Below are 27945 nucleotides of genomic sequence, written 5' to 3'. Positions count from 1 at the left end.
CCTGTGTTAAAATGAGAAATAGTATAAATACTTAATATTATGCTTCATCTGCTCCATATTCTTACTATCAAGTGTCTGGACTTTGAAAAGAAAACTGAGTCTATTCCAAAGAAAGAACCATCAAGTCTTGGTGGATGTATTTGTGGAGAAGGAAATGTTAGAAGTAAAATCTGTATGATATTCAAAGGGTTTTGTTGTACACACACACACACACACATAAACTCACTACTCTAAACGATTTAATCCCTATCTCCAATTCCTGATTGCACTTTAATCATTTTACCATCATTATGGAACCTTTTTCCTTTGTGATGGGGCTGAAATCTGAGACTGACTCTTCACTCAAAAGGTTAATAAAAATGACATAATATTCCTCATTTCATTCTTTCTTTATGGTAGAACTTTTGACCTCCTGACAGCCGAAGTTTGGTAAGAAATGCATTTAAAATTTTCCCCAAGCTATCTGAGATCAGTAGGACCTGATAAGTATAATAATTGTGTTTTAACAGGAAGCAGTTGTTAAAAGAAAATAATGTCCTGATATGAGAATATTGGAATAATAATCATCAGAACCAGACAAAAAAAGAAAAGTGGATGGAATATTTCATTGTGCTGCAGCAATTTAGATCCTTTGTATGATACTGTATATTATACTTATATTTATTTAACTCTGACAGTTTAAAGCACACTAAAATCCAACAGTACACTCATATGAGAAACTAGCTTACTTACTGACACAGAACAGAGAGTCATGTTCAATGTGATGATAGGTTTTTGGGTAAGACACATTTTTCATTAGTAACGTGGAAAAGGAACACCAAACAGGAAGCAGTTTTCTGAAGAAGAACAGTGGTACTAAGACAACTGTCATTGTTTGAAACATGTTTTTATAGGAAAGACCATTCATACCTGATTTTGTTTACTTTCAACTTTTTTAAAGTTGTGGTTCTTATTTTTGTTTTGTCTTGTTTTATTCTGTGCAGTTTCCTTTCCATGTATTCCATGCTATCAAAATAAAGTTTTATTATTATCATTGTTATTATCATCATCATGAGCAGGACATTAACATTCAGTCTGAACTCCGTCCTAAGCAGCATCACAGATGTGATGGTCTGCTGGTTTACACTTATTGTTACCTGGGGATCTGAATAAGCTAAGTCATGGTGTTTTAACTCCACAGTTTTCAAGTTTACTTTCAGTATTCATTTCACTGTATCAGAATGAAGTTGATGATAATATTTAGAGAGTTTATTGACATGTTACTAAATAGAAATATTTGAAAAGAGCTCGGCCTACATGTCCTCTCTGTCTATCTCTAACCCCGGTGACTCATAAAATCTCTCCTTCGTTTCATGGGGTTACAATGAGAGTGAAAGTGCATGTGGTTTATGAGGCGTATCATTGGCAGGAAAGTGAGATGGATATGGTTATTCTTTGTTTGTCTTCTGGGTTTTTTCTTGCTTTGGTGTTTTGTTTCCTGTTTCACAAGACAGGGTGGAGATGATTTTTTCTTAGCTTATCATTTAGGAGCAGGTAATGAGTAAAATAAAGTGAGAGACAAAATGAGTAGGGTTTTATAAAATACATTAAACTTGTGCTCCCAATTAATTAGATTGAATGTTTTAATTAGCATAATTTAATTAAGAGTCATTAGCTATTTCAAAACTCATAAATTAAAAATAAAACACTACTGGAGACCCCCAGACTAGCATTTATCTGATACTGGGATCAGCTGAACTTTGTTGTTTCCAAGATAACGCCATGTTAAGATCAAGTATCATATTCCTGGTGTCATTAATAACATAGCACATGTGTAACCCTTGCATTTTAACCCCAATAGTCCTCACATTATTTAAAGGCTGGGCACTGTAATTACAGTGAAGGCAGCTGGCAGTGAAGATAAAGTAAAGGTTTCCTCTGATTAAGTTAAATACAATTGTATCACGTGCTGAGACGTCTGCCCTTGGTGACCAATCACACAGAACTGGGTGTTAATCTACAACTACATGGCCAATGCTAAGAGAAGGAGGGAGCGTTCTGTGATCACCTCCCAAGGACGCTTATCCGGCCATACCGCTCACAAGCGCTCTCCTCAGGGCTTTGATGGATGACACCAGCAGCACAAAGTGATAGGCTATTACTTCACTTTGCATTGGATGAATGGCAATGCCGGCTCCTACCTGTCGCCTGTCCTTCTCTCTTGTTTCCCTGTCTCGACACCAGTGTGCCATCCTGAACAGAGCGTGAAAAATGGAAGGGGAGATTTTGTCTGGGCAATCTGTTGATTTTTTCCACATTTCAGATTGAGTTTTTTGTGTGCTTTGTAGTCAAGGTGGAATGTGTATAAGCGGCGTCTAGTAACCAGCCTGTTTGAAAAAGACATGTGATTTGGTACTAGGCTTTTTTCGCGCTTATCATTATGTGTTGAATGCATTTCTGCTAAAATGTTTTTTCTCGGAGAGATTCATATTCTCTCTCGCTCTCTCTTGCTTTCAGACCAGCAGTATTCATGGTCGCCCTCGCAGTACTTCGATGAGGACAGCTACTCCCCTCCACCCAGGAACATGAAGGGTCTCTCTGGTGGCCGCCCTGCCCAGCTGCAGCTCACCTCTCCCACCTCAGCTCACACCTGCGGCCTGGCAGAGTGCGACCATTCCTTGGATCACCACTTATATCATGGCGACTCAAGGTCACCCTCCTACCTCCTTAGCCCCACTGAGAGCTGCCCCCTTGAGGGTCACCACCGCTGCTCCCCGCGGAGCTCCATTCACTCTGAGTGCATGGTGATGCCGGTGTCCATGTCAGCCACTGACCACTCCATCTCAAGTAGCACTTTCCCCCGCATGCACTATGGCAGTGCTTCACGGGACAGCGGTGGAAACACGTCTGGTGGCAGGGACTCCCGAGATGATGGTGGCTCCTCCTCACACGGCGGCAGCGGCAAAATGAATCGAATCCCAGCAAACCTCCTGGACCAATTTGAAAAGCAGATGCCGCTGCACCGGGATGGCTTCCACACGTTGCAGTACCAACGCACCTCCACCACAACCACGACCACAGAGCAGCGCAATGAAAGTCCTGGGCGAATACGCCACTTAGTTCACTCCGTACAGAAGCTTTTCACAAAGTCACACTCTCTAGAAGGATCCTCCAAGATGAATGGCACCAAAGGCGACTCGCACCGGGATGGCTCACACCACCACCATAACCACCACCAAGGCCACCACAAACACAGCAAACGCAGTAAGAGCAAAGACCGAAAATCTGATGGTGGTGGCAAGCAACGCTCAGGAGGATGGTGGAGCTCAGACGACAACCTGGATAGCGACAGCACATACAGGACGCCAAGCATCATGTCGCGACATCCCGTGGACTACATCAGCCACTGCTACCCTGACTCCATGCACAGCCACCTGGCAGGAGACCTGTCGCTAAAGGCCTCCAAGAGCAACAACGACGTCAAGTGCTCGGCTTGCGAGAGCATAAGCATGGCACCAGAGGGCAAATTCATGAAGAGGAGCTCCTGGTCAACGCTAACGGTCAGCCAGGCCAAGGAGGCCTACAGGAAGTCCTCACTCAACCTGGAGAAGCCCATGACCCCCACTGACCTCAAGCCTAACCTCAGGCCCTGTCACTATCTACAGGTGAGTTTGGCTGACTATGCGGTGCTTCCAATTTCACTGATTAACAAAAATTGCAGGCACATTACTCTTGATGCAACTTGATTGGGGGAATTTACAGGCTGCGAAACAAATTTTGTTTATTTAAATTAATGGATGTGAGGATGGCTATAATGAAGGGTATTTGGAGGATGTGTTGAGAGCAGAAGATGGTTCTTTCTCTTCACGTCTAAATAGCCATCTTATAAAAGTTGTCTGGGAAAACAAATCTGTCTGTGGCCCTCATAGGACTGTGACAAACATGACCACTCATTTCATTCACTGGCGTACCTGTCTGTCACTAACCGACCTGCCTGGCTGTCATCCTCTAGCAGTTGTCAGGCAGTAAGCGTACATGTGTTTTGGGGGTGTGGCTTTGATTAGAGGGTCGATGGGACGTATTTGTTTCGTGTTTTCAAAGTGCAACCTGAAGTTTCCACAGTGATTAAGGATCCAATATAAAAGTATTAAGTACTTTAAAGTAGTTGGGACCTGCAACACAGAGAAAAACGTTATTCACCCGAACATAAGCTGTGCATTGTACAACACACACCGGTCTTTTCTATAGGCGCCGATCCAGGAAGAAAAGCTGCTCATCACAGCTGAATTACTGATTGATCTGAAAACCAGTGTTTTGTTTGTTGCTGGATATGACAATGTCAACCTGTCCTGTGGCTCAGCGTGTCGCTCGCAGCAGAGAGAACTATCACAGCAGGACGAATCAATTAACTCCATACAACAAATGGTCTGCACTGGAAGGGAAGAGTCAGCAGTGTGAGGATAGAAGAGGAAGAGATCGATGCAGATTTCTTTTACCACGTCGTTTGCTTCGATTTTGCATAGGTTTTAGCTCTGGAAAAAAGATTAGCATTTAGCTCAGGCCCTATGATCAGGCTCTGCATGAGACCGCCTCCCATAACACCATGGGGATCAATTCAAAATGAGTCAGCGCTTTTCACAGAAGTGTTTCACAGGTTTTTTATATGCATGCTGAAGGGTATGCTATGTGGAAAGAAGAAAGAAAGCATGTTCTGAAATCGAAAATTGCAAATCTAAGCAGCGAAAAAATTGACTTTGGAACAAGGCTGCTCAGTAAACAACAATGTGGTATGTGATAGCATCATGTTCGTACCGCCTGTGGCCAAAATAAAGTGAGCACTTCAGCACATTGGGAAAGGGGTACTCTAAGCAGAGAGTGTGTTGTATGGATTAGAGGCTGTAATCAGAAAGCCAATCAAATCAGCCAATGGAGTTAAAGTGAGCAAACTTTACGTCAGCCAAATATATTTCAGGTGGCTAATTTTAGACGTGTGTGCTATTAAACATAACTGATGACCGTTTTCAACCGGACATTTTTTACAATCCCTCTAAGTGCAGTAATCTGCCGACGAGACAGCCACAGTGTATGGTGCCACCCCTCCACCCTTTCCTTTCTTCCATTTGGTCATTCAGCTGAGGTAGTGTCCAAGTCATTGCACTATAAACACTTCTAAAAATATCCTCCTGCTTCCTGCCGCAGGGCTATATTTAGCCCGGCGTTATCAATCCAATCCATGCAGGGTGACACGTCTTCGCTCCCCGGAGGAGAATCAATGCCCTTTTCGGAGAGAGCGGGGAAGATGTATCGAAGAGGAGAGGGGCGGGGGAAAGTTCGAGATGCATACATCTGAGGCCTGTTCCTCTGTGCATGCAGAGATCCTCCAGGAAGCAGAGAGAGTGGAGGAGAAACACGACAAAAGGGATGGCTATTTTTGCTCCCTCACGGCTAATGTTGTTGCTCATCAGCAGGAGCAGTCAGGCAGAGAGATAGAGCCAATAGTCAGAAATGGTGCTCACACAGAGGGGTCACATTGAGAGGTTTTTCACTTCCTGCTGCTGCTGATTTGGATTTATCCCACAACTGTCTGCACTGTACTGAATGTGTGTTCATGTGTGAATGTGCGAGACAGGGTGATTTTTTTCTTTTTCTTTTTATCATTCACCAGATGGTTTGGTGATGTGCTAGTCACCTTGTTTGCGTCCTTGGTTGATGACAGAGGGAAGGAAAAAAACTTTCTGAAGTGTGCTAGAAGTGCGGGAAGACAAACACACAGATGTGCTGTGTTTGTATGTTAATGCATGAGCTTCAGTTAGTGTGTGTGAGACACTGTGAGAGAGTGGGTTATAGTGCATGTGTACGTATAAGAGATTGATTAACTGGACAGTGGGGGAGACAGAGATAGATTCATTTTGGCTGCTCTTTCTCTGAAAGCCATCGCTCTCTGTCTCTGGCTAAGTCATTTCACAAATTGACCACAATTAGCCTCCTGAAGACACACACAAACACACATTTTGCTATTCCTTTATGAGTATGATCATGAACTTGATTTTAATTAAAGGAGATGATTGTGGACACAAACATCCAATGTCATATCTCTTTTACACCAAAACTAGCGAGTATATATGTTTTTTTAAATGCCCGAAGAGGCGATTTGACGCCTTTACCTTTACCAGTACAGGGGTTTACCTTTCTGTTTCCAACCAACACTTGGGAAGTGGGAAACACAACACACATCTGAAGAAACCACTATAGAGACCAGTGACAATATAACACCTTTTAGTTCAGTTCCTCTTTTCTTGCATTATACAAAAAGAAAGAATCACTGCTGCACGTCGCTCCCAAGATGTAAACAAAATGTATACAAAAGTTCATGGCCATTTATGTGCCAATGGCTGAAAGTTCAATGCGTGTTATAATTTGCGCTGTAAAAGGTGCAAATGCGTTCACCTGCATTTCATGTTTCCATCACTGTCTATCAGGGCCAGAGCCATTAAAAACCATAAGTCATTTGACCTGGGAGTTAATGCCGACTGTATCCATTCCGATTATAGTGACCAGTGAAACAAGGGCTTAAGCGAGGAGGAATTTCAATGTGCACACAGGTTTGTGTTCGCCATCTTTCTGTTGCACTTTCACACACTGATGTACACATGGACAGATGGTAGAGCTCCTATCTCTACCACATTCCTTATGCCCAAACCTGTAAATTGCCAGCACAATAACTTTGGCGTACTGGCAGCTCTCAGACCTGTTTAATAAGTCAGCTGCTCTAGCAAACGCTACTCTGTTCTCTCCTAGCACACAGTAACCGTGCTACAAAGGGAGGATTAGCCTATGATAGTTTTGCTGATGGGGCATTGCAGAGGGACTTAATAAGCCAATTAATTGCCATGATGGCTTGCCAAAGGTGGAGCTTGAGAAGCAGAAAGGCTGATGATTAAAACACAAAAGTGAAGTGCAAAGCAGCAGAAACAAAACTGGCACTGTGACGGAAAGCTACTGTAACCTCCGCACATACACACCCCTACACAGGGGTTCCCTAACTTTTTCATTAAGGAGTTTCCAGATAGCTATCATGCCATGAACCATTACTTAATATTTTATACGATTTTGTCCCAGGATCAGACAGCAGCTTGTAGATAAATGTTACTCGTCTGTTGCCCGAGGCGACAGGGTTGCTTCGTGGTTACCACCATGTTGGCAAGCATCTGCTCATACTTCTGTTTTGTTGTTAACCTGTTGTTATCTAAATCCTCAAGTTTCATTTTATTCTACAAGGACATTGTCAGACCAATTAAAGTAGCAATTAAAAGTCTATTGTTCAGCACATTTTTGTTACTGCTTCTCAAATACAAATCAATAATAATAGCAAACAATTCCTGTGGGGTTTAATAAGCATATTTGCAGCTTGATCAGCATTATCTCGCTTGGATTTTTTCACTGTATGTGACTCATTTGGTGCAAACAATCAATTTGACCTTGTAGTGTCTCATCTGTCATGAATCTTCCCTTGAGACATTTTGAAGATACTGTTATGGACCCTTTGAAACAGTTTTGATATGTCTGTAGATATATGTATGAATTTTGATTTATTTTCATGAAAGTCTGTGTTGAATGTTAAATGGTTTGTATTTATATAACGCTTTTCTAGTCTTGATGACCACTCAACCATTCACATACACATTCATACAGTGCATCTATGAGCAGCACTTTTATTGTTTTGTTCTATGAGGGGTACTTCAGGGTTTAGCATCATCTTGCCCAAGGACACTTTGGCACGCAGATGGGGAACACTGGGGATCGAACTGCCAACCTTCTGGTCGGTGGACGGCCGCCCAAATTGAATTGGTGGAAGTTTTGATTTTGAATGTGGAGGTAGTGAATACTCTTAAGTCTCCGATAGGCACCTATTTCCCACTAAAGCCACTATAAGGTATTTTTCCTGCAGCAGACAAAAGACACAAAGTTGCAGCAACTTGTGAAGAAAGTCAGACAACATTTTGGATAATCTCTATTAACAGCTGTCTGCATATGAATGCAGATAAAATAAGAAGATGATAGCCGATGCATTTCGGTCAATGTGTTCTGTTACTTTTGCTCTTCACACAGACTGTTTACCTGCAGGCAACCATAGCCTGCTCAAATGTGATTGGTCAAACTAGAAATGCTTATCCAGATGTTTCCATCCCAGAAATTTCTCCCAATTAATGCAAATGTTCTCCCCCTTAATGGTCAGAAATGAATCAGAGTTGCAAGATATAAATGAAGATTCTCCTCCTTTAAACTGATGAAAATGTAGTTAGCATTCAGTCATTTTTTGTCCCACTAAGACTACACTCCTTGGATCTAGCAAGCAAATGTGGATTGTCACAGACGCTCTCAGGGTTTGCAATAGAAAGGAAGTCTGCACAGGAGGATTTGTTCTGAAGATGTAAACTGTATTAAGTCAATAGATAATTGGGGTGTGCAGATAGGAAACATCGGCAATGAAAGAACTCTGTGAATGTGTGAGCTGTGTGTTGTGGAGGTGTTAAAGGTGCAAAGGAAGATGATGCAGAGTTGATGCCAGCTGAAGGGAGACAGGCCGAGCGGATCACATGGGTAAGCTTTTTATAATGATGAGCTGACAACCCTCCACTGTCAGCCAGTTGCCTGCTGAGCTTGACAAGGATAGACCTCAAGGCAGTGGGAGGTGATTTGTAATGAATATTACACTGCCAATGGTCAGCCAGTGATGTACCACCCATGACAGCCTGTTATTTGAAAAGTTTAATAAAAGAGAAACTGGGAAATATCACGAGTTACCACAGGAATATTGTACTGCATCAATTTGGACTTTGGCTACCACTTCCTTTTTCTCTGTGTTTTTCCTCCTGCTACTTCAGGGGAGAACTGCCAAGCCTTCTGGGAGATCTGTTCCCTCCAGTTGGTCTGGTCTGGCTGTGGCTGGACATGTCCAATCTGCTTGCTCTTCTCATAGTGGAGAAAGACAATATTGACTTTTTAAGAACTCCTTGTTAAGAAAACTTACCCTGGCCACTTATTCTAAAATATCTGTTTTTGGTCACCACCCAAATTTAATTCAGGTAAAATTAAGATTTACCAGTAAATCAAATGCTTTACTTTAAAACTCCTCACTCTATAGAACCACTTTGACTAATGGATTGTTGCCATTTAACTTAAGTCACATAAATGCATGTCTGACACGACTCTCACTGCCTCTCTGTTTTTGTCTTTGTCTCTCTGTCTGTGTTAATGGGCGACTACAATTTACAATTTAACAACGTCCCCAGCTGGTAGAAAAAGCTATTAATTCAACAGCTCACTTAACTGAACAATAAGATATGTGGTGTAGGTAGGACAGAGTTCAGTCCTATTTGGAATGGATGGATTAGTGAAAGTGTGGTGGTGGTTATTGCTTGGGCTACAATCTAAGGTGACTCAAAAAGTGGGTTTGTGTCTGATGTTGGTGAAGTTGGAGTGACAATGATAGTAAGACAGACATTTAGTGTGTTCAGTCGACTGTAGAGCAAGTGAAGAAACTATCTTTACTACATTGGATTTATCATTGTTCAGTGTCAGAAATATTGTAGAACCACTGGAAATATCCCACAGACACATCACATCTAAATCCACCCATTTATACACAGGGATAAGAAAACTATGCCACCAAAAGCAAGTTCCCTGGTTCAACACTTTGGTCCACACTGACAAATCTCCAAATCTGTTGAATAAACTATATTTACACATTTTACAGACATTCATGGTGTCCCATGGACGAATCCTAATGGATTTAGTGATGCTAACTTTCCTCTATTATCCCCATGTGGTTGATATTTGTGGCCTCAGCTATATTTTCTGTTTAGTGCTTATTAGCAAATGTTGGGATAGCTAAAAAAGTATTAAACTAAGGTTTTTAACATGTTAACATTTGGAGCTTGTTAATAAGCTAAAGTTAGAATTTAGCTCCAAACACTGCAGGGCCTGAGCGTCACAGAGCCACTATCATAGCTGCAGACTCTTGAGGCTGGACATTGAGACTATATGGATACCTGACCCGAGCCTGGTGGGACTCATCGGTACCGAACAGGTTGGGCTGAGTTCGGACGAAAATGTTGCAACAAGATTCATGTTCTTTCTCATTGGCTGGGCTAGCTGCTCGATTTAATACACTGCAAGTGCCCGTAATCTGGAAAAACATCGGGCTTCGGTTGGGTTCCGACACTTAAAGCAGAATGCCTGTTGGGTTTGGCTGCAGTGAGTTTTCTCTCTGGCTTGGATGGTTTAGATGGAAAACTGTGGACTGAGCTACACTCTATTTGAGACTAGATATTTTTGATGAACCTCAGATATCGTATATATGTTTATTCTAGTCACCATACAGACTTCAAGATGCTGCATATGTGGGCATTTATGCATGAAAGAGAGAGTACGAGAGGAGAAGGGTGGGAGGTGGGTATGTGTTCAGTCAGTTGGGTGTCAGGTAAAATTTCCGTTTCCCCAGTGTGGCAGAGAGAGGAGACGCAGAGAGAGAGAGAAAAAAAGGAAAAGAGCACCCTTTCTGTCATACACAGCACATCCATGCAATCTTGTGGGAGGAAATGAGGGGCTGGAGCCTGTTGGGTGGGATTACCAATGACTGAAGCTTGAAGAGCCCCTCGAACTCTCCCCCTTCCTTCCCCTCTCTCTCAGCCACTCAGTCTTTCTGCAATAACTCCCTTCCATCCTGCCTCTCTCTATCTCTCTCCCTCTCTGTCTATACAACTCTATTTCTTTACTTAATAGCAGTGACTTATGTTTCTTAGTGGGAAAGGCGCTGTGTATAGATAGAGCCGAGTTAATCAATGAAATGCACTGCTGCACTGCAGGAGCATGAGCTGGAGCCTACACACACACACACACACACACACACTCTCTGCATATTCCTGTTATGAGGTCTTTATGAGCCATTTCAGCAATGCCTTTTGAGGTTAAATGTTGAAGTCCTAAAGCAGCAGTGTAAACAAGATGCGAGTTGTTGTAATACCCCAGTTTGCAACAAGAAAACTCTCATCATAGCATGTGACAAAAAATAATTTCCCCCAAGTCATGTCTGTTCTTTACTCAGCAGAATCTAGTTCATTAAAAGGTCAGAACCATCAAAACATCCCAGAAAAAAACGTAAAATGGTTTTATGGCAGTGAGCCTGTGGGTGCATGATAACCTCTGAACCCAATGTTTTCCCTCAGAGGGATTTTTAGGTCAAGATCTATTTTAGATCTTTATTCAGGAATATAAAGATGGACAGTGAGTCTCTCTATGTCCTCCCAATATACAAAATTAACCCAAAGTAGCCCCGATACGAGTTGTGTCATCTTACATCATAACATCGTTTGAAGTCAGAGTCTGCACAGTAGTGATTGTGTTGTGGAGCTGTGGTACTGAGGTCCTGCTGATATATACACTTGACTAATCAAACCAAAAAATCGGGCTTTTTAGTTTGGTCCTTGTCCCATCTGTTAACATGGAGGAGGTTTATGATCTAAACTGCAGCCAGCCACCGGGGGGCGATCCGGACTCTTTGGCTCCACAGGATTATGTTCTACACTGCACTAACCTGCATGAAAGGTGCAACACAGTTACATTTGATTGATTGATTGATGGTGAAAGCCCATGTTGAAAAGTGTCCATACTGCTAAGCATGCTGGGACATCATGGTGTGTTTCCACAACAGTCAATGCAATCTCACTTTTTTTATCTTCTCTGGGAGACACCCTGCAATCTATCCGGTTTATCAACAAATCCAAATTAAACAAATCTCACCACAGCTTGCGCCTGTCCTCCAGCGTTCCGTTCATTAATTAGACGTCTAAAAATACCAAACCCCTCCAAGACTTAATTAACCCATCGACTCCATTTGGAAGCTGCTGCAAAGCCTGTCTTTGCAGGGGAGATGAATGACTGTTATCAGGATGTGTGTTTGAGTGTGTTTGCATCATATGGGATAAGAATCAGTGGATCCTTGTCCGTGTCTGTGCATGTTCTGGATAGAGGACGACACAATGAGCTTGTCTATGATTAATTTATATGTGAATGTCTTTTTCTGCAAGAGTGTGTGTTCAAGTATGATTTTTGCTGCACAAGGGTTTTTGTGCCACATACGTATCGACCAACACCTCAGCTTTTCTCTGAGCTCTGCTCCTGAGCTTTAAGGACTGAGAGGACACTTCATAATCCCCCATCAGTCATGCCCCCCCTCCATCCTAACTACAGATCATACATGAAACATGAGAGTCAGAGGCTGCTTCAATCTCTGCGATCTACTACCCGAGTCGTTCTGATTAGACGTGACACTTTTTAGCATGGTAATTGTGGGTGGGCGTGTGCTAATGCCAGAGGTCAGTAGAATTAGTGTCACCTGGAAATGAATAAATACAATTAACAGATGGTTTTAGAGCTGTAAATGAATGAACGACTCATCAGTGTCACAAGTTGGACTAATTTGTTGTTTCATACATTTCCTATTTGAAAAGATCAGCAGCTTTTCTTTGCCTTAACACCAGCGATAGCCAGCGGCTGGAGGCATGATGTTTTCAAGTTGTCCATCCGTCCCAGGCCTGTGAACATGATATTTCAAGAACACCTTAAGATAATTCCTTAAATTCGGTGCAAACCTTTACTTGGACTGATTAGAATTTGGTGGTAAAAGGTATAGATCACTGCAACCTCACAAAACACGTTTTTGTTCATCTCAGGAACACCTTGAGGGAATACCTTCAAATTTGCTAAAAATGTTCACTTTGGCTCAGAAAGGGAGTGGTTGGAAAATAGAAGGGCAACGTCATAGTGACCTCATCCAGCACAAAAATTTACTTGTACTCAAGAATGACCTGATTAGGATTTGGAGATCAAAAGTCAATGTCACTGTGACCTCACAAAACCCCTTTTGCCTTGTAAATGTGTTATCTTTACGTCATGACAAGATCCTTTCAACCTTGGCACAAATGTTCACTTAGACCATCAGATGAACAGATTCAATTTCACTTCAAACAGTCAAAGGTTATGGTGACCTCAAATGAATCTGGAAATACATTTATGTAGACTGAAACCGCACTGGTTGGAGGAGGCCTACAACTAAGATGTGGTAATTCTAGTTTACCTTTTGAATAACAATCACGGTTCAATTGGAATTTTCCCATGAGCTGACATTTGTCTCAGAGAGTAATTAGAGTCATGTGTTTGACACATTAGGATGCCACCTATCTCCTCCTGACATTTGCCACTGCCAGTCAACTGACTCCAGTTCATTGTGAGTAATGACTGACTCATTCACTGGTACAAGAATGTGTCGAAAGAAAAACACGGAATCTGTTTTATCCATCTAATCACACAGTTATGCTGGGTTTTAATAATTAATGGTTATTGTGGGGAGCGGGGGTTTACAACTTGTCTTGACGGCATGAATGGCTTTAAAGTCAACGAAATATGGACCCGAGTCAGATTTAACTTAATGAAATCCAGGGCTGGGTGGACTGGCACCGTGCCGAGGCCGGTCCCGCTGCCAGAATGTTAAAGTGACGGATGGCTACAGCATTGGAGAAACCTTCAACTTCCACATAGAGTTTAATGATTACTGACAATGTCATATTTTGTGAGTGCAGCCCATTGACCATGTAAATGAGTGTCCAACTAAAGCTTCTGACCATTGCACACGGTCAACAGAGTTCAACAAGGTAAATCTGGACAGGAGGAAACAGAGAAGGAGACATAGGGGACGTCTGTAGAGGATCCTTGCTTGTGTGTATTTAAGTGTGTGTGTGTGTGTGTGTGTGTGTGTGTGTGTGTGTGTGTGTGTGTGTGTGTGTGTGTGTGTGTGTGTGTGTGAGTGTTTGTAAGTACTTGTATCTTTGTGAGAACCATTTTTAGCATAGACCTTACAGAGTGAAGACATTTTGGTCGGTCAGAACTCTTTCCAAAGGATGTTTAAGGGTAAAAACATGCTTTTAGGCTTAGGCAAAATCAAGTCCCTTTTCATTTTAGTTTCATTTTAATTTAAAGATATATTTTAAGGTTAGGTTTAGGTTCAGCTTAAGGTGTAACGTAATGTAATGTTGTGTGTATGTGTGTGTCTGTGTGTGTCTGTGTGTGTATTGTGTTTAACGCGCATGAGCAATCATCATCAGTTCATTATGTGAATCTACATGATGTGAATCGAATCTAATGACAAAAACGTTTGACCAAAGCATGAAAGACTAACATGGACATGAACCTACATTTAATACTGTGCTGCCAGATTGCCTGTACATATGCTCTGTTTTTTTTAACAGCAACCTTGTTGCTGCTTGTTCAGTGTGTAATATTCACTCCATATGCAGAGGAGATAGACAGGCAGCGAGTGCAAGTTCTCACTCTGAATGGGAAAATGGTGAAGATAACGTCTGTGTTCTCAATTACCTGCTTTAACGAATGGAAGAAAATTGCAGCATGTGAGCAGCCTGGCTGGTTTTAACGGAAGGTTTCCTCACAGGATAGAAACCACATGCTGAGCAACGTCAGCTCCTGTTTCCTGAGATTTCTTTTGAACAGCGTATCAGTTGAGGTTTTGTGGAAGTTGAGGTTTTGTGGAAGCTGTGTGTGTTTGATGTGTGATGACTCACACCTGTGTCGCTCAGTGGATGGGAAGTGATTTTCCCGCAGTTTTATTTGGGTGAAACTAATACACTTAAAATGAAAAACTAATATACATGTTCAGCAGTATCAGAGGCATTTCCAATACTGGTATTGATATTGAAATATAATAAGAGCATGTTGTACCCAAGGAAACAGACACGACTTAGATTAAATAACTTTCCGTGAAGTAATTATATATCATATAAAATAGCTTCCCCTATGCCATCAAAAGTATATACATCACTTCTACTCAGATAGCATCATCATCAAAGTATCACATATACCTGTAGAAACCAGTATTTGTGTGTTCTTATCCCTCGCTGTTCCACACAGGTGCCCCAGGATGAGTGGGCGGGTTACCCTGGCGGCGGGAAGGATGACGAGATCCCCTGTCGTCGAATGCGGAGCAGCAGCTACGTTAAAGCCATGGGGGATGAGGAGAGTGGCGAGTCGGATTCCAGCCCCAAGACTTCGCCTCAGAAGTTGGTGCGGCCAGACGCCCTGGTCAAGGCCATTATCAGACCCAGGGAACTGCTGGATTCTCAGAGGTACGACACACTCAACTTCAATAGTTCAAAGTGTTTTACTCTTCATTAAGTTTTTTTTTTTTTTGGCGTGTTCTTGTTTGTGTATTTGCACAGCTTCTGGTAAAGATAGAACAAAGCAAAATGTCATGTGTAGGATAGGTAGGTGATTACATCAGTTGTCAGTTTTCTTTGTTTATGTTGTATAAAAACATATTGCAGCTTATTTATTTTCTTCTTATTTATTTATTTTCAACCACAGACGATATATATAGCCTGTATGCAGGATAATTTTGCTTAATTGTTGAACTATGAGAGGAAGTGAAGACGCATCGTCCATCTTTATGATGTTCCAGCTCATACATTTTTGATACAACCACTATGCAAATACGAAACTTTTCAAATTCTACGTTTAAGAAAGTTTAAGTAAATGATTCCTCCTTTGGCATGAGATAGTCTGCCTTTCATGCTTTCTTACTTTTTTTTAAATATCCACAAATTATATAACGTATAAACGATTTGATTTGGTGAAATTAAATTGAAAGTACATTGGGATGTCCTGTGTGACTAAGATATACTTATTTCTGTATTGTGGTTGTTAAGTGTGCACCTTCCTATAGTTCTAATCTGTTGATGTTCTGATCGAGACCACACTTGTTATTTATTTGCTCATTTACATTCCCTCCAGCAGTGCTGCCAGTTCTCTTGTTGTCTGGGCCCACCGCTGCAGCAGTGTCAAACACTTGATAGCTGAACTCTGTTCTCATTAAAATCCCTTTATGGATATTCATATCAATGTCTACGACTGTAAGAAAGTGTTGTAGCACGTTCTTCTGGGATGTGTCCTATTAAACGCAGAGGAAATAGAGGGCTTTTGTTTTTGGTGGCTCGGCGGTGGAGGAAAATGCTCATAAGAGGATTACATGATGAGACAAGCTGGAGACAATGTCACAGGAAAATAAACACGAGAAACTATGTTATGGAGAGATGGAAGAAAAGTTGCTTTGATTAGAGCATTAACAAATCCATTAGATTAAAATGAAAATGGATAACAGAGGAGTCGGATCAATGAAGAAGAGTGATGAAGCCTCACCTGCAGTAATGTTGTAGCTGAGAGAGAATTAAGTAACCGCTTTTCTCCCACAGGGATTTTCGTGTTGTGTTATCATCAACATAAATATGAAAATGATCTCGCTCTCTTAATATTCATACGCGAACGTAATTATAGCTGAACAAGATACAGTGATGATACACTGCAGGTTACTGTAAAGCTGTGTTCGGTCAGAGGAGGATTCCCTTGTCTATTCTGTTCCTTTCCCAGTGTGTTGCATGTTCTAATAATCACCTACCTTTTGTGCTTTCTCCATCTGTACTTCATTCATTTCTTGCCCAGCTCACTTCTACACAAAAACACAGTTGTGGGAATACATTTAAAAATGTTTTCTCCACCTATCAAACTCAGAGTTTGTTCAGCGGTTCATTTTTCAATTATGAATCCATAAGTGAAACTATTTCGATGTTGCTTATCGTCTTATTTAACTACCTTTTGTGGTTTTTAAATTGTATTGTTACAGTATTTTAAATGGTTGCATTGTGCATGGACAGATTCATCTTTTCCAGAGTCATATTTTTCAAGGTGGCAACAGAAGAAAGCGAATTCACTTCCTCTCCCTATTCAAAGGGTTCTTTTCCTCTTTGTTAGCAGCAGAATGTAAAAGCAGTAATTACAGCTGAGATAGGGATTTTAATAATGTGATGATTTAAAAAAAAGTATTCGAGACCTGCTCTTTTAAAATACAACCTTTTTTATGCTCTGATTTGAAGCTGTGTATGTTGAGTGAATTTATCAGCGAAGGTTTGATTTCCCCGACATTTTTTAAACTAAATAATTTACAAAGCATGAACATCCCAGAGCTTGTATTTGTGTTTATCAGAGCAGTAAGACAAAAATCATAGGCAGAATTACAGACAACTGATACCAACTAGTTAGTAGTTTGAACTAACTTGAAAGGTATTGAATATAAGTTAAAGCGATGATGATTCACCAAAAAATGAAAATTCACTCATCTACTCACCACTATGCAGATGGATGGGTTTAAGTGTTTAAGTTCACAAAACACTTTTGGAGTTTCAGGGGTAAAGTCAGGGTTGCAGCCAAATCCAATACAATGGAAATAACTGTGTAAACACTTCTTCAAAAGGAAAAACACAACAGGAAAAATATAAAATGCCTCCATCCTGCTCCTGTGGTGTCATCCAAGTGTCCTTAAGCCCAGACATTCAAATTCGAAACAGTGTCATTTACACCAGAAGTAGCGATGCTACAGCGCACCCGTGCAGTGCAGTGTGGGCAGTGTGCGCAGCTCCAGAGGATATCAGAGGACAAGAAATAAAAATAAACAGAAAATAAACAATAGAAGACAAAAATTGAAATCAGAGGACTCGTGTCAGAGGTGTTTTGCGGTGACCTCAGTTATTTTGATAATATCAATAATATCAACGTTATCCAGGTATTCATGCAAATATTGGGGGACTTGGGAGTTGCAGAAATAATTAAATGACTGCAGTACTATTAATATAAAAAGGCTGCCTTATTTGTGCTTTTTTAATTAGAATATTGGTGCAAACAGCGAAAATGTGTTTCCGTCCTTGAATCTCTGCTGCCAGTGTCATGATAGAACGGCTTATACAACACAGCTTACACAGCTCAGTGCACACCGACACTATAATCTAACACTTTCTTCTATTGTTAATTGGTTAAGCTGGTATTAACATTTTTCTATAAATATCAGACATAATATCAGGATTGTCTTTTAATTAAATATGATGAAATGTTTGGATTGAAAGAGATGGAGAAAGGAATATAGGAATAGTTGTACTGTTTGCTGTTGTTATACAATCACAAATGGCTGAAACAATGTGTTATTGTGAAAATGGACGATGTAACAACAAAGTAACACAATGTGAGAGCAGCCTGTTTGATGTCTCTTCCATGCAGAGCAGTTTATGCAGACAGGATTGTTCAACTGTGAAGACAGACTCTAATAAACCACTCCACTCTGTCTGTCTGTCTGCTCTGTTTCCGGTCTCCACAAACCCAGAGGAGAATAATGGGACATAAATTATAGATATTATGCAAATCCCACCTTGTTTCTGAACTCTGTGTCGTGTCTGACCTGTGACTGACACACAGCTTTAGTATGTCACAGACAGACATAGAAGAAACCTGTGATACACATACTGAGTAGCGCTTGTGATTCCCTCACTCGTATTGTCACATCCTCGTCTTTCACATAGCTGACCTCATGCTCAGTGCCATTCAGCAGAGATTTTTAAATTGCCCCTTTCATGTGTAAAATACTTTTTACTTGGAAGCCCCTAAACCACAGCGAGCAACAACCATTCAATTTGCTTTGAGATTTGAGCAAGTAAACATACAGGCAGAATTAATAAAGAGCATTGTGACATGCAGAGGTGGCAAAGTACACACATCGTTTACTCAAGTAGAAGCACAGATACTTGTGTTAAAAGTGACTCCAGTAAAAGTATAATTACATTGATACAACTTCTTTACTGAAGTGAAGTATAAAAATATGGGATCGTAATGTAGTCACAATATAAAAGTAAAAAGTTCCCTATCTGAAGGTCAAAGAAAATTTCACTTTCAAATAAAATAAAACACAATATACTACAAACTGCAACAGAAGATCTTTGAACATTATTGAAAATTATTCAGGAGAAAATGTGTACAATGTACTGAATGGAATATTCTTAATTTAAATTAGACCAGGAATGAGGAATGTTTTGATGCTCTGCTTGTTGTTGATGTTGTCGACATTATCAGCATGTTGTTGGTCCTTGTCACAGACATGTCCCGCCTCTCCCTTTCTTGTCCTTTATGCTGTCTTACATTTGTTGTGTGTGATGTGCACCGATAAACCAAGAATTGTCTTTTCGATGTTTCTCTGTCTCGATGTTGGGAAGCTGCACTCGATGATATAAAAACAAATAATTCTCCTGAAATACACAAAAGTAATGCTCCTGTTTTGAAAAGAGTAGACAGTACAGATATTTTGTTAAAATGTGGGGAGTAAAAGTAAAAAGGAAAGCAAAATAAAGTAAACTAACAAAAGAATCGACTGAAGTACTGTAAGTATTTCTACTTTGTTAAAGTATTTCTACTTTGTTACTTTCAACCTCTAGTGACATATGTCTGCAGGATGGCAGAGCAGAGATCCACATCCAGCTTCTACTACTGCCTCTGTATAGTAGAAGAACAGTGTAATCTCAGTGGATATACAGTATAATGATAAATCGAACGTTATGGATTGAGATCAGGCAGCGTGATAATGACATTCAGTCACAGAAGATGCAGTCGTTTGGCCATTGTAGCTGCTCTTTCACATTATTTATTTAGGGAAGTATGCTCCCTTTTTTTTGACGTCTTCCAAAGACTCCCAGTGACAATTCATTTTGAATTGCTGCAAACAGTGAATGATTTATGAGGATGCAGCAGCAAGAAGGGCTATCAGTTGCAGTTATTGTACTCCAAGGCCCGTCTGAATAATGGCTCTCTCAGTGGTTCTGCTGAAAGGACCAGCATGGATCAGGCTATGTGGCCTGCATCGGAATCCATTGACTGCAGTGGCATTATCACTGAGTCAGGGGGAGAAGGCTTGTTGTGTGTCCCCGAGGGTGACATTACTGAAGAGTCTCGATACTCCTCTGAACCCACTCTAAGAACGCAATAATATGGTGTCTTTCCTCTTGGATTAAGATAGAGACATATTTGGTCTCTTCCTCTGCTTTTGTTGCGTCTCAGAGACCCAGTGGGTGTTTTTCTTCTGATTGGGACAACTTGAGATTGATTTGCTGCCGCTCCAGACCAATAAATCAGCCACGTCGATATTAGACAGTTTATTAGCTAATGGAGTAAAACAGTATCTGTTAGTTCATCTTCCTCCGACTATCCAGAATGGAAGTAAAAATATAAAAATGTGAAGCCAAAATAGAAATAATCGCTTCCATCTCTTCCGACTTCGGGTACATGTGTACCTAAAGTCTGCAAAGTAAGGACTTGGGATGGAGCTGGGGGAGCGAGGTCTCACTGGTTGACACTTGACCAATCGTGACTCAGTCTCAGCTGTAAATCATGATTTTGAAGCTCATATTTACAGCATCAAATAACTAATTAAAACCAACTTTACTGGAAAAAATATTCCCATCCATTAACATAGAGGAGGAAGGATTTATAACTTATTCTGCAGCCAGCCACCAGGGGTCAATCAAGATGCTTTTCCTCCACTTTGTTTGAGTTAATATTCATGTTTTTATTGAGTACTTTCCATTAAAAAAGTATATCAACGATTATATTTGTTAAATTTTTATGCACTCACATATCACAATAAGAATCTCTATGTATCACTCAGGCTGTAGTTCAGTGTAACAGGAACATTTTACTTCAATAGAGATTTATTTTTGATAAAAGTGAGCACAGCAAGAGGTGAATCTCTGAATAGATTAAACTGCAGACCACATAAATCAGTTTATATGAAAAAACACAGTCATGTTTGTCAAATCTGGCTGCTCTGTGATCCTTTTACCAAAGTAACAGGAAATCACAAAGTGGTGAGGTCGCAGCGTTTGTTGACAACTGTTGTTTTACACTTTATGATTCATATAGAATTCCTGTACAGTAATTGTTTACTTGTTTTATATGTGTATGATTAGATTAAATTAGATAAGATTAGATTGTGGATGGTAATAATAAGTACATATGTTTGTTGTGATTTGTTGCAATCAAATAAAATTTAATTGAATAGAATTTGATTAGGTTAGAGGATTATTCTCCATTCAACTTCTGCCAATAGATCCCTTTCACCTAAATCTTACACATGGACCTTTAAGGTTAATCACAGATGCTAAATTGACCCTAGGTTGTTGTTTGTTTCTGTATATTTGTCCTATGAAATGCTAATGACCTCTTCCCCAAAGTCAGCTGGGATTGGTTCCAGCTCCCGACTGGTATAGATAATGGATGGACAGATTAGATTGTCTGCAGAAAACCCGACTATCTTGTCATTTGAAGTTGGACTATTTTTATTCTTGGCACCACAGCACTATGGGCCATATCCAGCTCTGTTTCCAGTCCACACATTAGAGCCAATGCGAATGCAGGTGACACTTGGCATAAGAGCTCTCATACTATTATGGTTCAACTGGCTTTTGGGGATGGAATTAGATTGGATTTAAGACAGGTGTGGCGTTGGGTTTTCTCTGCACTTGCTGGGGCATTGAGATGGGCCAAACACAAATTTGACAGCAGCAGGTCCCTGAAGCAAATCACGTTAAAGTGAGAACAGGCTGTCAGGTCGTGTCACCTCCATCTTTCTCTCTTTCAGGCATTCTTGTGTTGTCGCGGTTGACAGGGTTGTCTGTTTGTTCGTCTCATCAATAAAGAACAAGGCTCGGAGCCCGCTGAGCCCAAACATCCTTCACACTGGAAAGTTGGATGATGATTGTTTTAATTAATAATCAATTACAGCCCCCAACCCCTACATGACAAAGACCCCATAAGATACAAGATATTGCAAGGACCCACTCATGTATCCCCCTTGGAATAATTTTACAGGGCCTATTGTTTTACACTTCTACTTAATTATGTGGAAGGACAGCACAACTCCACTTTCAGACATGAACTGCGGAGAATGGAGATTCTCCACTCAGACTTCACAACAACATAGAAATTCTTCAGGTGAGGCGGGGCGAGAATGTAAAGGATGTAAGCTATTAAAGCATTAAATCCATGTTTTTGTTAATGCAAAGATACCTGCGTCAGTCTGTGTCTTCTACATGTTTGTCACCACTTTTCATCCGGAGATGTTTGTATACTGTTTGTTTAATTGTTTTGCTGGCCGGGGTAACTCCAAAGAGAATGTCAGGAATTCAGTGAAGTTCATTTTGAAACCAGCTTTAGAAAGATATTATACATGTATTAATAGCATTTTGCTGTGTCAACACAGAGTATATAATGACAGTACTTTTCAAAGACCCCTAGCAGTGTGCCGCCGACCCACGAGGGCCCCCCCATTTGAGGACCACTGCCATAGAGCCAATATGATGAAGGAGAAATGAGTCAGCTTTATTGTTGTTAAATATGTTTCACGGGTGTATTGATGATGATTGTATCTGAATGACATCAGTCTCTTTAAATGACTGTGGCCCCGGTATTTCAGCACCACAAGCAATTCAATCACACCCATTTCTGGCAGTTTCTAAAATAACTCATGTTTGTTTGCCTCCCATCCATGATTAGCTTCTTGAATCACTATAATTAATCAAAGTTAACACCGGCAAAGCGTTCAATAATAATTGATTTGACATAATGTAATTACTCATTCAAACATCACGGGGTATGAGCATTTCTCTCTCACACGTCAAGGTCAAAGCAGGATTCTATTCCAATGATTTGTGGCAGTGTGGAACGTGTCCAGCATAGATAGGCTAATTTTCATTCCACCACCGTAAAAAAAGTCAATGTTTGTCTCAATTTACTTCATTTTTTGTTTCAAAAACTTTGCAACCGTTTGCAAATGACTCCTGATTTGCTTGTTTTGGCACTGACACAAAGTCAGTTACTTAAAAAGAAAGTGTTTTTTCGTAAGAGAGAGCAGGTTAGAGCACTTTCACACCTACCCGATTTAGTCCGAACCTACATTACAAGTGTGAAAGGTGTCTCGGACCACGGTCTGGACCAAGGGACCACAAAATGTGTCAAATCAAAAGAGGTGGTCTTAGTACGGATCAAATTGAAACATGGTGCGATTTGATTATAATGCAAAAAGTTTGGACTTTTAGACCAATGGCATTAAGTTGAAACAGCATTAAACAACTGAAGAAGAAAAAGAAGCGGCTCTCAGGATTGCTTCTATTCTTCGTCTCCAATGGAATAATGTTTGAACAATGAGGACGTTCATCAAGGGCATTCAAACTAGTGTCAAGTCCTGTACCTGAAGTTGATGATAGTAATACCATAATGATTTTACAGTGGCAACAAAATTAAGGGGTACAGGTTCATTCATTTTTCTCCAAAGATAACCAGCCGTCTACAAACCAATCAATGTCCTGCAAAGGTAGAAGCAGCCCACATCGGCAACAGGACGGACACGTTACACATCTTACAATGTGACAGCCTTAAGTGTTTTGATAAACATATGTTTTAGTCTGGGTGAAATAAAGACATTTTAGTCTTGTTTATCTCATTTTCGTCTTCAGGGTATTTTGAGTCTATGGCTGTCACTATCTTTCTGCGCAGTTACCATGGTTACAGGTGTAACACAGACTGAATCACGTCAATAAATCCAGTTAGCATTTCAGACCGCTGTCTGTTTGAACAGGATCTAATCTAGAGGAGTCTCTCCTACTAACCCAGGATAACTGCAGATACTTGTTCCCTTCATAGCAGTGAGTTACTCAGAAGCAGGATTCACTGAGATACTGTTCATTTAGTTTGAGAGGATAGACGATATCGTCACCTAACATCAATAGTGTGAACTTTATATTGTGAGCATCAAGAGGATGATGGACTCTCAAAATTACTCCTGGAATTTACTCCCTCCTCCTGAGAGTAAGACCAAAGCAAGCTGACTGAAAGTAACATTCATGTTACAATTGCCCAAAGGTTGTCTTTTCAGCTGTTCTGTTGCTTTGTGCTTCATTTTAGATTTATTTAGTCCAGAGTTAGTCTCGTCCAAGAAGAGGTTACGTCATTATTACGAAAAGACTTGTAACTTAGCAAAGCGATTCTTATGCAACATGTCAAGTAGTTGAATCATCTGAGCAATGGATATTTTGAACAGCGGAGGTTGTAGAACAAGACTTTGCATAAAACTTGACGGTTGACCATCTTTCACATGACATCTCATTATATTACTTGTTTTTGATTTTTATTTAATTGTATTTTTGTCTGTATTATTATAAGACGATATCTTAACCCTTTTTGTAAATATTTCTCTTCTTCAGCAGAGTTGGTGTCTGTCCTTGTTTTGTTCAATACAGCATGATTTGTTCAACCAAATTACTTATAACGAACCTTTCTCCTCAGAAATGAGCACACAGTATGACTTGACACACTTTGACAGCATGTAAAGCAGTAAATGTAATATTCCCGTCATTCCCTGCTGTAACATTGCCAAGATATTTTAATTCATATTTTCAAATTATAAGAGAATGACATTTTAATGTAAACCGTGACTTCAGTACTGCTAGTTTAACATGGAAAATCAGGTTACATTATTGTATGTATTTTAATGAATTAACTGTCATACAGCTTGTGCATCTTTCATTTTTATAAGGAATACCTAAGGGCTATATATATATATATGTGAAAACGAAAATGCTTGGGGTTATCATAATAACATACACAGTATATATTCTATTATATTTATATATTATCTACTATACTACTACTATTATCTACTATACAATATGTAGTATAAAACCAAAACATTTGAAAAGTTGTTACACTTTTGTAGAATTACATTTTCATTATTATTTTATCATCGACCCCCGTAGGCTTCCATAGACATAAGAGACATTTTGATTTAATAAAGGAGCGAGTTCTTCTCCAAACAGCCTCACTTCCTTCAGCCGTGGGTTAAATATGCCTCAGCACTTATATCTGATTTTGTCAGCTAAAAGCTCGACTAAATTCATTGCTTGGGGAAGGACATGAGGTGTTTTCTTTGTTTTAACTCTCATTTGGCTCAATTAACCAAAACTAATTAGCCACACAGGGAAACAATGGGTGGTGTGTGATGTCCTGTTACTGTTTTTCATGTACAGCTTTTCATCATCAAGTGCTTTGTTATCATTTTTGGTTGGTTCGGATGGGCAGTGTGTATGTGCATGAGTGCGCTTCTTCATAATTCACTCCTCATTCCCTGTGTGTATACGTGCGTGTGCTTCAGTCAGACGATCTGGCCTCGACCAGCTGATGCTCTCCGCTTTGTTAATGTAACCGCAACATTTCCCACTTTTGTTGGTCACATGGTATCGCCCTTATGTTTGCAGCACTTTGGTGAAAACCCCCCAAAGCAAACATTCAGTGCACCACAAATAGCCCGCTCCATTGGAGGTGGTCCCGGTGACGTCACATCCATCCGACTTCCACCTGTGGGACCCAGTAACGCTGTTTTCTTCTCTACCCACAGCTCTTACCGTCTGGATAGAATCAACAGTGACATGCGTAACTACATCACCAATTTTGCTGCAGACTTAAGGTGAATACAGGCCCACCATCTCCCCCCCCATCCCCTCACCTCCCTGTTGCTGCCATGTTGCAGTGGTCAGACTCGGACTTGGGCGCCAGCTGGCTCGGTGCCCTGCCGACACATTCGATGTGGACGTCTCACAAAGCAAAACACTCAAGACCAGTCAGTGAGAGGTCACCTGGGGCAATCTGCACATACGAAGCAAAGCATATGGCACTGCTAAGCACATTATAGATATGATAACACTGCTGCTCATTCCAGCAGCATGGTAGTTAATGACTTTCACATATTAACAATGAAAGCATCACTGTTAGATTGTGTGTTTTGAGAGATTAACCACATAATTTAAAAAAGGATTTCTTCCCATTTACAATCTTAATCTCTGGATATTTCTGCTCTAGGACGTCTTTGGGTGTTTAGAAGGTTGATATTGCTTTGCAAATAACGCACAGCCTCGCTACAGCATGACAAGATGGATTGAGGGACTTTTAATCACGCTGGCATTTTCCTCGCTGCCAAACACCAGCGTTTATCTCTATAAAAAGCCCCGAAAACTGCTTACTCATCCCCGCCTGCCATCACAAATAGATTTGACTGAGGGAATCTCACTTTGGTCGTCCTAAACGTGACTCACATAGTATTCTTCAGTTTACTTAAAGCACATTTCTCCCTCTGTGTCATTCCGTTCATTTTCTCTCCAGCGGATTTCTACCCAGTCACGGGTCTCTGAGCATCTCTCCCGCCCCTGCATGCTGGGGTAGCACATTTATTTGACCTGGCTGACACCGGAGTGCTCTCTGAAGTGCTTGCTCGTTAACTAGCTCCCGATTTGCATTTCTTTCATTTCCAAGCATTGATTAGATGTTGCAGCACCGCAGAAATCGAAAATACCTTTTTAAGGTCACTGGCGGCGGAGGGGAACAGAAAGAGGAAGGCACCCTTGTTGGGGGACACAATGTCATAACCAAGTCTCCATCTTGAGTTCAGGTTACCCAGAGGACACCCACTTTGTTTAATAGCACTTGATTGTTTTTGTCAACATGTTGCACCTCTCAGCTACTTATCAAACAATACTTGTTTATAAGTTCAATTATATCTAGTTTAAGAAATCATCAGCATTGCTGTCGTCCCACTCCCCATCTGCTTCTCTTCCTCTCTCTCTGTTCAGTCAGAGCTACCACCTGCAAGCCACCAGGGACATGCACCCGAGCATTGCCCTGGATCCCTCAGCCAACTACAACTCGCCCAAGTTTCGCTCCAGGAACCAGAGCTACATGCGGGCTGTCAGCACCCTCAGTCAGGCTAGCTGCGTTAGCCAAGTGAGCCAGGTGAGTGTACACCCTTTCAATTAGGAACGATTCCCGTCTCCATCTCAAATCCATGTAAGGAAGAGCAGTGGTTCTTACACCGCAGAGTGCAGAGGGGCCCAGAGGGGCCCAGAGGAGGCCCCAGGGAATCTCCAGAGAAAATGAATCAAATGATTCCACCACTTCATTTAAAGTGGAACACTTAAGTCCCTCACTGCAACACTTAAGTATTTCATAGATATGTTTCTAAAACCCACATATTATTTTTTTCCGTCTGCTTTTCACTCATGCCTTATTTACATGATAGATCATTGCACAATGTTTAGCTGTACGAATTATAGAACTCCAGCTGTGTTTGTTGAGACATTTATCTCCCTTAAATGAGAGCAGTATTGATTTGTTCAGTCTGAAAAACCCAAATAAACTCCCACTAATTCCAAACCTCAGTAGAACAAGATGTTTATCTTTGATTCTTGATTTCGCCAAATGGAAATGAAATGATAATCATCAAACAGCTTTCTGCTCATACGAACATATCACAGAAATACATCACATAGATCTGAAACAAATCTTTTTTTAACAAACTCATGAATTCTAACATCACATTGTTGGGGGGTTTTCTAGTAGTGTGGAAATGGACTTTCCAAGCAAAACTCCTAAATTCTATTTTGTGACATCAAAAACATTTGTCTTTGATTTCTCTGCTTTATTTTGCACAATTTAATTGAGTTTTAATCAAAAGGAAATATACAGGGAACACAGTCAGGTTTTACAACTAAGCAATATATAACAAAGAAATATTCCCATTGGTTTGAAAACATGCTACTGGCTTTTGTTTCTCGCAGGTGAGTGAAACAGAAGTGAATGGCCAGTTTGAGTCGGTGTGCGAGTCGGTGTTCAGTGAGGTAGAATCCCAGGCCATGGAGGCCTTGGACCTCCCTGGCTGCTTCCGCACCCGCAGTCACAGCTACCTGCGAGCCATCCAGGCCGGCTACTCCCAGGACGATGACTGCATCCCCCCCATGGCCTCCACTGTCACCTCCACCATCAGATCCACCACAGGTAAGGACAGATTAACCTACCTTTAAATTTAAACAATACAACATATAACATCCTGGATGTTGGCATTTGTTTGCTTGAGTCGAAGTGACAAACACACCAAAAGCTTACACATGGCATTGATGTGTGGTAATGGATGAATATAGAACAGTTAGT

General features: G+C 40.8%; 1 protein-coding gene across 10 annotated transcripts in view; it reads left to right on the top strand.

Moving 5' to 3' along the window:
- Positions 1-27945, top strand: part of dlgap2a (discs, large (Drosophila) homolog-associated protein 2a) — a 167091-nt gene that overhangs the window by 106471 nt on the left and 32675 nt on the right. For 7 of the 10 annotated variants that reach the window (XM_069535795.1, XM_069535792.1, XM_069535791.1 and 4 more), the window contains 5 exons: positions 2497-3644; positions 14962-15176; positions 25364-25432; positions 26592-26751; positions 27576-27792. In XM_069535795.1, coding sequence (XP_069391896.1) covers positions 2497-3644; positions 14962-15176; positions 25364-25432; positions 26592-26751; positions 27576-27792 — 1809 coding nt within the window. The remainder of the gene's footprint in view (positions 1-2496; positions 3645-14961; positions 15177-25363; positions 25433-26591; positions 26752-27575; positions 27793-27945) is intronic. The other 3 variants (XM_069535794.1, XM_069535793.1, XM_069535788.1) reach the window with 1 other exon arrangement.

The sequence above is a fragment of the Paralichthys olivaceus genome, chromosome 12 (assembly GCF_024713975.1).
Source record: "Paralichthys olivaceus isolate ysfri-2021 chromosome 12, ASM2471397v2, whole genome shotgun sequence".
NCBI classification, from domain to species: Eukaryota; Metazoa; Chordata; class Actinopteri; order Pleuronectiformes; family Paralichthyidae; genus Paralichthys; species Paralichthys olivaceus.
This window is presented reverse-complemented; position numbering and strand designations above follow the sequence as displayed.